This window comes from Topomyia yanbarensis, chromosome 2, assembly GCF_030247195.1.
Source record: "Topomyia yanbarensis strain Yona2022 chromosome 2, ASM3024719v1, whole genome shotgun sequence".
NCBI classification, from domain to species: domain Eukaryota; kingdom Metazoa; phylum Arthropoda; class Insecta; order Diptera; family Culicidae; genus Topomyia; species Topomyia yanbarensis.
Window position 1 is genome coordinate 416,577,061 of NC_080671.1, and position 12,191 is coordinate 416,589,251.

The window sequence follows — 12,191 nt, forward strand, 5'->3', positions numbered from 1 at the left end:
CGAAAACTGCACTGAGAACCCCAGATAGTGTGCGTGATATAGTTCACAGAACCAGATATCGCGAATGAGTCTTATTTAAATGATCCAGTTCATATTGTCACGTTATTCCGAGTAAAAAAAACCGTTAGTAGCCAAAAAATAATAGATCACGATAAAGCGAAGAGAATTCACGAATATCATGATAAAACTGCTGAACATTAGTTAGTTACCTTTTGAAAATAAACTCTAAAATAAAATATCAAAACAATTAAAATATCATGATAACATGAACAGAAATTACGAAAATTGTGACTAAGATCCTGAAATCATAAACACAAATCACACAACTAGTGACATAACATCTAAAATCGTGACTAAGATCCTGAAATCATGAACATGAATAGAGCACTATTCATGACTAAAATATCACGATATAATGAATAGAAGTTACAAAAATCGCGACCAAGGTCCTGAAATCACGAACACAAATCATACAACTCGTGACAAAAATATTTAAAATCGTGACAAAGATCCTGAAATCATGAACATGAACTACTCTACTGAAAATGTGAATAGAAATTACGAACATCGCGACTAAGATCTTGAAATCATGAACTTCAATCCCGCCAACGTCAGGAGAATTCACAAGAATTGCGAAAAAGATCTAGAAATCATGAACAACGTATGACTGTGGACTGAATATTCCCAAATCATGAATAAGAATCACAACAAAAACTAAACATGTCAAGAGAACAACAACAGTAACCCAACCAAACATTCTAATGTAACGCCATGTATATATTCGGGGTGAACTAGTTTTTAGAAAACACAAATAATTTCATGAATACGTGGTTTAGTATTCATAGTTTCAGGAACTTGGTCACGGTTTTCGTAAATCGTTCAATTCACGAAATCGTGACCTTTTGTTCATGAATTTATGACCGAATTTGTTTCCGTGAGACATCGTACTGTTTATGGCCAAAAAAATCCTGTGAATAGATGTTGCTATAAATTCAACGAAATTTCACATCTGTTCGTTGTCTCTAAATCTAGTTATAAGTTAGCTATTAGGAATTTGTAATTTGTTTAGATGGTATGTTCTATTTTTTATAATCTGTACGGTATCTACCGAAGATCAGAACAAATAAAAATAATAATTTAAAATAACTATTTCGTCACAATTTGCATACCAATCAATACCGCCTGGTTCTTAAAGTTATTTTTAATGTTCAGATAACAGTATAAGGTAGGTACTTATTCTATATTCTCTCATTTGGAAAAGTTTCAATAATTCGTATATTTCACGATGAAATGCTCTTGCTCTCACTTGAGTACTATTACTACCAGTAATCTCTAGCCAATCGAATGTCGTTAAAATTTAAAAAAGAAAATGTGACTAACGTAGTCGAAATAAAAAAGGAAAAAATGTTCATTACTTTTATAAAACCTACAGAAATGGTGGTGACATTAATAAAACCTTTATAAATGTAGTTAAAACCGATGACGGCGATCAGCGAAAGCAGTGGAGTTGAACTTACAGGTAAGTAATCCCTTTTTCCTTTTCAGGTACGGTGGATGCAGGTAAGTGACGACGGTGCAGGTATGATGGACTTTCGGCAGGAACGGCGGCTCAAACAGCAGGTAAGTTAAACTAAATTTTCTTATTTCAGCTTTTCTTCACTTAACTACATATTCTTCATATAACTTCAGAATAAAATAACTTATAACACTTCTAATATAAACTTTGTGAAAAATACTCTCTATGACATCGGATGACACTGACGTTTCACTCAACAGTCGGGCAAGAAGGTTACCCAATGCTGTCATTGCTCCTTTTATAGTGGCTCAGTCGGAAACATGTTGTCCCGGAAACCCTTCTCTCTGGTCTAATTTTGGGCATTGGTAAAGATGTCGATGAAATGTCGATGATTGGCGAATTTTGGTGACGATGACAACTAGAAGGCACTAGATTCTTCTTCGTATGCGAACATCCTGACCCCTTCAGAAAACATATTTTTGAACATCCCAACTATTCGCTATCTGCTAATCGATGAAACGAACGGTTTGTCCCTCGCGCCAAAATCGATGATCATCTGACATGACGTTTCTGCATTTTATTTCATTGGATAGCCACGAGTTCGACGGTTGCTGCTGACAATTATTTCTGGCGAATAAAACAGACCCGGTAGCGGGTTCAAAGGATTTAGGGAATATTGGACAGGTGCTTACCTTGTCCCTTTTTTTAAAGGGCCTTGTATTTTATTTCAGGTGATCCGCTTCTGCTGCCTTTGATTCATCAGATGACACGACGGGAAGTAAACAAAGCTTCGCAACAGGACGAGTAAATTTCCCTAGTGGTGTTTGTAGTGTAACTACTCTGGTGATGCCATCCGGACCAGGATGCAGTTCGTGAATCCTAGCAGTTGGCCATCGCATGGGAGCCAAGTTTTCCTCCTTGATAATAACAAGCTGGTTTTTGGCGAGCTGTACTGGTGGATTGCACCACTTCGTTCTCGCCTGAAGAGTTGAGAGATACTCGGTGTGCCATCTTCTCCATACATCCTGCAGGATTTTTTGAGTCTGCTGCCACTGTCTTAGGCGATTGAAAGGCACAGTGGACAGATCGACATCAGGAACGGCCTTCAATGCTGACCCCGTCAAGAAGTGTCCTGGTGTTAGTGGGTTGTAGTCCGAAGGATCGTCACTGAGAGGCACGATTGGTCTCGAATTGAGGCAGGATTCAATTTGCGCTAATAGTGTTTCCATGTCGTCATGAGCTAGTGAACGGTTTCCCAAAACTCGAACAAAATGTTTCTGTGCCGATTGAATGGCAGCCTCCCATAAGCCGCCAAAATGTGAAGCTTTAGGTGGGTTAAAGTGCCATTTGATTCCGGTTTCGTTGCACTCCTGGAAAATTGCTTGCTGATGTTCTTTGCTGCGAATGAGAGTTTTTAGTTCGTTAGCAGCTCCAACAAAATTTCTGCCATTGTCGCTGTATAGGTTGGAACACAATCCACGACGAGCAACGAAACGTCTAAGTGCTTGTATGAATTTTTGAGTGCTGAGGTCTGCCACCAGTTCCAGGTGCACAGCCTTTGTGCAAAAACATATAAAAACGGCTACGTAGGCCTTCCGCGCAGCGGCTCGACGGTGAGGTGGCTGTAACAGTATAGGACCCCAGTAGTCGACACCAGTTGCTGAAAACGGTCGAGAGGCGATGATGCGTTTCGCTGGTAGTTCAGCCATGAACTGTTCGATTAGTTTTGGACGAGCTCTGACACAAACAACACACTTGTGGACAATTTTGCGTGCCAAGTTCCTGGCTCCTATAATCCAATACCGGAGACGTAGAATGCTGACTAGCAGCTGGGAAGCGGCATGAAGGTGTCGCTCATGATAACTTCTTACCAGTAGAGTTGACAAATGATGAGATGACGGTAGGATGATTTGATGTTTCGCGTCGTAGGGTTGCTGGGATTGATTTATCCTTCCTCCAATGCGCATCAGGCGCTCAGGGGATGATAGCATGGGATGAAACCATTTGATTCGTGATTTCGTGGAAACTGGCATTGATTTTTCGATTAACCGCCATTCTTCCACAAATGATTGCTGCTGAACGAGTCTAATTAAAATTGTTTCTGCTTCTTGTGTTTCGTTTACAGTAACGCAGGTGTTCTCTGGTCGATTTTCCTTTGCGAGTTGGCAGTTTCTAGGAAATCTAAGACAATATGCGACGATCCGCAGCATTCGTTGATATTGGGAGAATCTACTGACGAGCTGGTCGATGAAGGATGGTTCGGGTTCCACCGGTGCTACTGTGCAACTTACTTTGCGCGCCTCAATGGATGCTTCAGGATCCTCGATTGCAAATGGACATTGTATGGGCCATTCGTTGTCATCAAGGTGCAACCAGGTTGTTCCCTGCCACCAGTTGACACATTCTAGGAGTGTCTCTGCTGTCATTCCTCGTGGTAGATGGTCGGCAGGATTTTCCTTGCCTGCTACGTGTCGCCAGGTACAATTCACCGTTGCTTGTTGAATTTTGGAAACACGGTTTGCTACGAAGGTGGTCCAAGTTGTGGGTGGTGATTTGAGCCAGCTAAGTACCGTAGTTGAGTCCACCCAAAAGAATGTTTGGACTGGTAGTTGTAGAGATTCGACGACCCTTTCATAAAGTTGTGCTGCTAGTAAGGCCCCACACAGTTCCAATCGTGGGATGGTTTGTTGCTTGAGTGGTGCAACCTTTGATTTAGTTGTTAGCAGGGCGACCTTGACGGTGCCTGCTGAATTTGTTGACCGTACATACACACATGCCCCGTAGGCACGTTCCGAAGCATCAGAAAACAAATGTAGTTGAATCGTTGTTGGATTTGGGCACAGCACGCAGCGTTCGATGCTCAGCTTGTTCAGAAGGGGAAGTTGAGATTGGTAGGCAATCCAACGTTCTATCATCGCTTTCGGGAGTACTTGATCCCATCCCCAGGAGTGTCCATTTTCGTCCTTCATCGTCCATAGTGCTTGCATGTAAAGTTTAGCCGTTGTAACAACCGGACCCACCAATCCAAGTGGGTCGAATAGTTGAGCAATTTGTGAGAGTGCAATTCGTTTGGTGAGTGAGGTGATTGTATCTGAACTGGGTAGTTGGATTCTGTATCGCAGTACATCTGAAGCCGGTTCCCAATGCAAGCCAAGTGTTTTGATGCATTGATCACGATGGAAATCGACGGATGGCTGGAGCGCGCGATTTTCATTCGGGATGCCTTCTAGAACAGCTTCTTCGTTCGATGCCCATTTACGCAACTCGAATCCGCCCTTCGCTAGGAGAATTTCTAGATGCTTCCGTAGTGTTGTAGCTTCATTAATGTTTCGCGCGCCAGTGAACAAGTCGTCTACGTAAAAGTCTTTTTCGAGTACAGCAGTTGCTTCAGGGAAATTAGTTCGTTCGTCTTCGGCTAGTTGTTTTAACACTCGTGTAGCTAAGAAAGGGGCGCTGGCCGTTCCGTAAGTAACGGTTTTGAGTTCAAATGTGTCGATGGGTGCGTCAGTTGAATTTCGCCAAACAATTCGTTGCAGAGGAGTGTCCTGCTCGTGCAGCAGAATTTGCCGATACATTTGCTTAATGTCTGCGATGAGCATTACAGAATGCTTCCGAGAACGCATGATGATGGACCTTAACTCATCTTGCACAATTGGACCTATCATCAGAGCGTCATTTAAAGATGGTCCACTGGTTGACTTGCACGAAGCGTCGAAGACGACTCGCACTTTTGTTGTTGAGCTGCTCTCACGTACCACGGCATGATGGGGGAGGTGAAAACACGGTTTAGTTATTGCTTGCGGGTTGTCGACACGTTCCATGTGTCCGAGAGTATAGTATTCGTCCATAAATTCGCTATACCTTTGACTTAACTCTTCGTTACGTGCTAACCGACGTTCTAACAAATGGAACCGTCTGATAGCAGTGCCGCGATTATCGCTTAAATTGGCTAGTGTGTCCCGTTTTAGTGGGAGTCTGACGATGTACCGTCCTTCTGGCGCACGAGAGACGGTTTGACGGAAATGTTCCTCGCATTCCGCTTCTTCTACCGAATAGCAGGGAGACGAATGACCTTCCTCCAATGTCCAAAATTTTTCCATCAATTTATGTATATCAGAAATTGTAGCTACGTTCGCCACGACGGGAGTGATGGGCTTGCAGTGCGTGGTCTTTCCCGCTACTATCCAGCCAAGTACCGAGTTTACAAGCACTGGCATCGAGTCGCCTAATGGAATTCTGCCAGACACCTTGAAGAGATCAAAAAAGACTTCGACGCCTAGGATGAGGTCGACTGGATTGGCCTTACAAAATGATGGATCTGCTAATTGAATTTCAGGTGGGATTCGCCAAGATGTGATGTCAACAGAAGCTGTTGGTAAGTCTACAGTGAGCCTTGGGAGGACTAGAAACTCTAAATTAGCAGTGTAATTGCTGATGCGTGACCGTACTGTTGTTGCAAATTTCTGGCGGGCCTGAGTGGATGATTGCCCGATTCCCGCGATCGGGAGTGATATCTTTTTCCGCTGAACTTTGAGTGTTTGGGCGAGAGCCTCACTAATAAAGCAGCACTCACTACCGGAGTCTAAAAGTGCCCTTGCAGTGTGCTGGTTTCCGTTGTCGTCTACTAAGATAATGACGGCAGTAGCTAAAAGAACGCATTGCCGCCCGTGGCTCGATGTCGAGTAGTTGACACGTTCGACGACAGTGGCTGATATTGACGGTGCTGATTGCTGTTCGGGCAATTGCGAAGATGATTGTTTGGAGGCAGACGAATCGATTGACTTCTCATGATTAACCCCACTAGCACACAATTGAGTATGATGGTGACCTTGACATTTGCGACACGTACTGGATGACGAACAATCTTTGGCTAAGTGTCCCCTACGCAAACAATTACGACACAGCTGATGACGACGTACTTCCCTCTCCTTGTCTTCTAAGGGCATCTTTGAGAATGTTGAACACTGGTATAACGGGTGATGCTCACTGCACATGACACACTTTCGGGGATTAAACTGACTAGCTCCGTTACTAGCAACTGGACGAAAGTTTGGCCTTTTCACATTACTAGTTACTGCCGGTGCTTCGACGGCTTTGGGGTGAATATTTTGCAGCACAGTCACGCGACGCTGAATGAAAGCTGTGAGGTCGTTGAATGATATTGTGTCCTTAGTTGACGCGTATTCTTCCCAGTCTCTCCGTGTTGTTGAGTCCAGTCGTATACTGAGCATGCGAATAAGAATGATGTCCCAATATTGCGTTTGCTCGCCCAACTGCTGCAACACCTTGACGTTGGCTTCAAACTTCTCCACGAGCGAATGTAGGTCCGAAGCAGATTCTCGCTTGATGGTGGCAAAGTCAAACAGAGCATCCACATAGGTCTGCTTCAGCCTCGCTGGGTTCTGGTAGTGGTCCACTAGCATGTTCCAGGCTACCGCATAATTATTGGCACTAATGGGTATTGTTTGAACCAATTTTAAAGCGTCCCCAGTCAGGGACGAGCGCAAGTAGTAGAATTTTTGTATGTTCGATAGTTCTGCCGATGAGTGGACAAGTGACAAATACAAATCGTGGAAGTTGAGCCAATTGTCTAAGTTTCCATTGAACACTGGGAGCTTTACATCGGGTAAGCGCACGTGCGATGCCGATGGAGGGAAATGACCAGCATAAGGAGAACTAGAAGCGACGCATGGTGTAACGGGTGTTTTATTAATGGTGAGCAAAAAGCCCTTTACTTTGTAGTAGGACGATTCAAAGCTGGTGCGATACTTGAACTGCTGTTCAATACCGACTTCATCGAGTGATTCAAGCTCCGTTTGTACCTTGTTGAAGTCTGACCAGAGCGATACAAGATGCTCTAATCGTACCGGAACTTGGCTGGCGTCAGTATCGTCCTCGTAAGAATTCACGAACGCCTTGATGAGATCGAAGGACGTCTGGATACTACGCTGCCGTAGTTTGAGCGATTTGATGCGTCGTTCCGTAGACATTTTGAACGGGAACTGCAAACGGAAGACCGCGTAGCTGAAACGAGACGGGTGAAACTTAATGGAATACTAATTACCTTTTTGAGGCAATAAATGTGCCTTGTACAAATTAATTCCTCCTGGTAGAGTTGAATACAGGATGGCGGCCGATTCCCAACCGAGTGGATCCACAGGATGGCGGACGTAAGATGGCGATTCGATTCGCCACAATGGGATGGCGGTTGCGGACAAGTGGAGTTTCGACACTTATCCGGCTCGAAGGACCAGATGACGGCGATCAGCGAAAGCAGTGGAGTTGAACTTACAGGTAAGTAATCCCTTTTTCCTTTTCAGGTACGGTGGATGCAGGTAAGTGACGACGGTGCAGGTATGATGGACTTTCGGCAGGAACGGCGGCTCAAACAGCAGGTAAGTTAAACTAAATTTTCTTATTTCAGCTTTTCTTCACTTAACTACATATTCTTCATATAACTTCAGAATAAAATAACTTATAACACTTCTAATATAAACTTTGTGAAAAATACTCTCTATGACATCGGATGACACTGACGTTTCACTCAACAGTCGGGCAAGAAGGTTACCCAATGCTGTCATTGCTCCTTTTATAGTGGCTCAGTCGGAAACATGTTGTCCCGGAAACCCTTCTCTCTGGTCTAATTTTGGGCATTGGTAAAGATGTCGATGAAATGTCGATGATTGGCGAATTTTGGTGACGATGACAACTAGAAGGCGCTAGATTCTTCTTCGTATGCGAACAACCGAAAAGCATTAATTTTGTTGCCTGGGATACAACCATTGCATTATTATCGTCATTTGGTGGCACTATTTCCAAACAGAACTCGTATTTTCTTACTCTATGTAGTTTTTAGTAGTTTACCATGGACAAAATCGAATGGCAGCAGTGTAAAACACAAAAGCGTAAAATGAGCAAACAAAAATCGAAAACAGTTTAATCGTCTAATCGTGAAACATACATATCACATCGTAATTAAGGGGGGATTATCACATAAACAATGAAAATCATTCTGAATTTTTGCACTTGGTTCAAAAAAAATTTTCATATTATTTTGAAGATTTTCTTATAAATATGTAAATAAAATGTTTTATTAAAATATATTCGTTCAGTTGGGAAATATTAACGCGCAAAGTCGACATTTTTTTCAGCTTGCTTGCGTTTTATTGTTTTTTAAGCTAAAAATAGTAAAAAAATCTGTAAGAATCCACCTGGTTGTGCAGTTGTACCTTTCTCATTGCTCCAAACTATGATTCTATCACAGAGAACAGACGTCCATCTTTCAGACATTCAATTTGTGTAAAAATTCCTAACGGTTTCGAAGGTAGTTGGAATATCTTCACCAGGTTCGCTACTGTCGTCATGTTTTTTAGTGGCTTAGTTCGACTGAATTATGTAACCGGTTCGGGCTTCTGAGTGGATTCTGTACGGATTCCAGCTCAAATGCATCAACCGATTGAGTTGGAATCGGATGTTTTTTTAGCTAAATTCCATGCTGAATTCATTCAGGATTTCGAGCCGGCTCCGGAATGGATTTGAAGGATAGTTGGGATAATTTAGTGTGGCGGCGTTAGTGTTTGATCGTATATTAATTCAAATGTTTACACACGTTTTATTAATATATTTGTTCGATCATGGATGTCTGTTCTCTGTGATTCTATGTTCAATATTATCGTGGCACCTATAGACAATGGCTCGCCATCCACGAACTTGATGAGCTACGTGTCGACGCTGAAACACTTGAAACAAAAAAAATGTACCATACTTAATTAGTTTAATCAGCATTAATTCAATGTTGTATTCTTGCAAATTTATTTTGCCGTACGGGGGTAGGTGTGTGAGGGGGATGAAAAACCCACTGCCCATAGCCACCACCTCCAACTTATTTTCGTATGCCTGGTGTGTGAAGACTATGAGAATGAGAGTGTTTTGGATCTATGGGAGATCGGATTAGGCTGTAATCTGAGCGTGGTGTGATAGAGACTGAGTAGAGTAGAGTTTGATGGGTCAGGGATGGGAGGGTTCAGTGAATAGCTATGCGATCTGTGGGGAAGTAACCACCGGCAACACACCCTGTTAAAATCCAGATACCTATTTAAGTACAACAAATGGCTTCGATTAGGTTGACGCTTTTTCAAAGTAATGGCAAAACCTTTCTATATGAGAGGCAACAAGTAGGTATTATCACAGAGAACAGACATTTAAGCTAGAACAAACTTTCCCGAAAAACCTGTGTAAACATTTAAACAAAAATACGTTGAAAATCACCATCGCATACAGACTCGCATGCGTGAGTCACCATTGTATCCAAGTTCGAAAACAAGTCCCTTATAGTGATTGCTTGCTGATCGAAGCACCTGCGAGTGGCAAGTTGCTACTTGCTGGTGTCATTTCAAAGCGACAGTTTTATTTTCTACACAAGTTGAAAACTTTACTTGTTTGTCAGTTCTCAGTGGTATTATGATGGTACAAGTATATGACAAAATCCTATGCGACCGCACTAACCAACCTGTAACTCCGGAACCGAAAGTCAGATCGGGGTGAAATTCAACAGCAGCCAATTGAAGCTTTGCATCAATCATTTCAAATTTGGAAGATTGTGGAAATTAGTCAAGAATTTTTTGAGGAATAGGTGTCAAATTAACTCTAAGGGAAGTGGCAGCACTGCCGAACCGCTCGGACGTGTCTTTCTGTTCGTGCAATATTTTCCAAAGTTTTCGAGTAGTATATAATGTGTTTGACGGAAAATCGAAGTCAATCATTCACATAGTCATTTCTTCTATAGAGTTACGTGTTAATAGATGTGAATAGTGAATTTTGCTGCCAAAAATACACCCGCTCGTTCAGCTTAGCGCCATCTATAAATAACTAGTTGATGCAACGATTTCACTGATGATAGTGGAGAATTCTTGCCCCCTTATTAATTGAGAGCAGGTGAAATTGTTTAATATTATTTTTTCAATGGTTATATATTTTACCCAAATAATTTTCTTTTTGTAAATACGGGTTAAACGAGGTAAGTTACATTCATTTTGCACTGAAATGTTGTTGAATAACCTCCTCATAAATAACCTGCCCTACTAACACAAACTCCTATTTCTGCAACATCTATGAAAGTAGTATGGCACTTTCGCAAGTGGATGTTGAGCTAACATTCCTTCCCTTCCTCGACGATTGTAAGGACGTGGTCAGGTGTACACTGTGATGCTTGTTCCACTATGAAGAAAAAGCGTTAATCCCAAATGTTTTTTTTTTTCTTGCGACACGATATTGTGGATATCTTGGTAAATATTAGCTGATCATTGTACAGTAGGGCATTGCAAAAAAATTTTTTTTGAATTCTCAAAGGCCCCACCTCTCATATTGTGACAAATGTCAAAGTAAGGTCAGATGCCAAATTTCACATCATTTGGACAATTTTAGACCCCTGCCCACTTCGCTTGAATTTTTTTGAAATTGGTACTATGGGAAAATATGGAGGAAAAATACATTAAATGCTATAACTTTTGAAGTAGCAATCAGAAAATTGCAATTTATACCTCTTTTGGAAGGAAATAATCTTAGTATTTGAATGAAGATATTTTTGTTTCTAGAAAAATACGGGAAAGTGGGGTACTGGGCCATTTTGAACCAAAAATCCCATATTTTTAATGATTTTACTGCTCCGTGATGCAAATCATACAAATTTTGTAGTTTTTCTAATGTGAAAAAATCTCAAAATCGATCGGAACCTTTTTGACCTTAGTCCGAATACGAGAAGTTGGGGTTATAGGGCCTTTTGTCATTCATATTAAATTTTATCATTTTCTCATGCATATATCTCTATTATTCTTCAATCAATTTTCATAAAATGTAACTTGTTGAACGTGTAAAATTATGAGGAATAAAACAACAATAAAAACGTTAAAGGTAAAATTCAGAAACATCAAACTTTTTTATCTTTACTCTACAAATCTCATTTTTTCATTATTTGTCCTAATACCTCAACTTCCCCTATTTTTCCAGGAATGAAACTTTTCTCATGTGATCCCTAAGCATATTTTACATTAAAATTAGTAAATTAAATAAGAATTTTGTTGTCAAATGGAGTTAATATGTGCGATTTTATGATAAAAATGTGAAATCGACACTATATGTCAGATAATTTGATGTTCCTGAATTTTACCGGTAACGAATCTATTTTTGTTATAATTCTAAGGATTTTCCACGTTCAACAAGGTATAGGTATGAAAATTGAGTGAAGAAAAATAAAGATTTATTCACGATAAAATTATGAAGTTTACATGAATGACAAAAGGCCATATAACCCCGATTTCTCGAATTCGGACAAAGGTCAAAAAGGCTCCGATCGATTTTTGAGATTTTTACACATTAGAAAATACTACAAAATATGTATGATTTGCATCACGGAGCAGAAAAATCATTAAAAATATGGGATTTTTGGTCCAAAATGACCCAGTACCCCACTTTCCCGTATTTTCCTAGAAACAAAAATATCTCCATTCAAATACTAATATTATTTCCTTCCAAATGAGGTATAAATTGTAATTTTCTGATTGCTACTTCAAAAGTTATAGCATTTAATATATTTTTCCTCCATATTTTCCCATAGCACCAATTTCAAAAAATTTCAAGCGAAGCGAAAAATTGTCCAAATGATGTGAAATTTGACATC

General features: G+C 40.9%; 1 protein-coding gene across 1 annotated transcript; it reads right to left on the reverse strand.

The window, feature by feature from the left end:
• Positions 1-2,238: 2,238 nt before the first annotated feature.
• On the reverse strand, positions 2,239-7,506 carry LOC131680913 (uncharacterized). The gene has a single exon (XM_058961629.1). It carries the CDS (start codon positions 7,504-7,506, stop codon positions 2,239-2,241), a length of 5,268 nt encoding a protein of 1,755 aa, XP_058817612.1.
• Between the last annotated feature and the right edge of the window lie 4,685 nt (positions 7,507-12,191).

Bases quoted from the DNA above. Each gene is read 5' to 3' on its own strand.
- LOC131680913 (XM_058961629.1), bottom strand. From the start codon at position 7,506: ATGTCTACGGAACGACGCATCAAATCGCTCAAACTACGGCAGCGTAGT.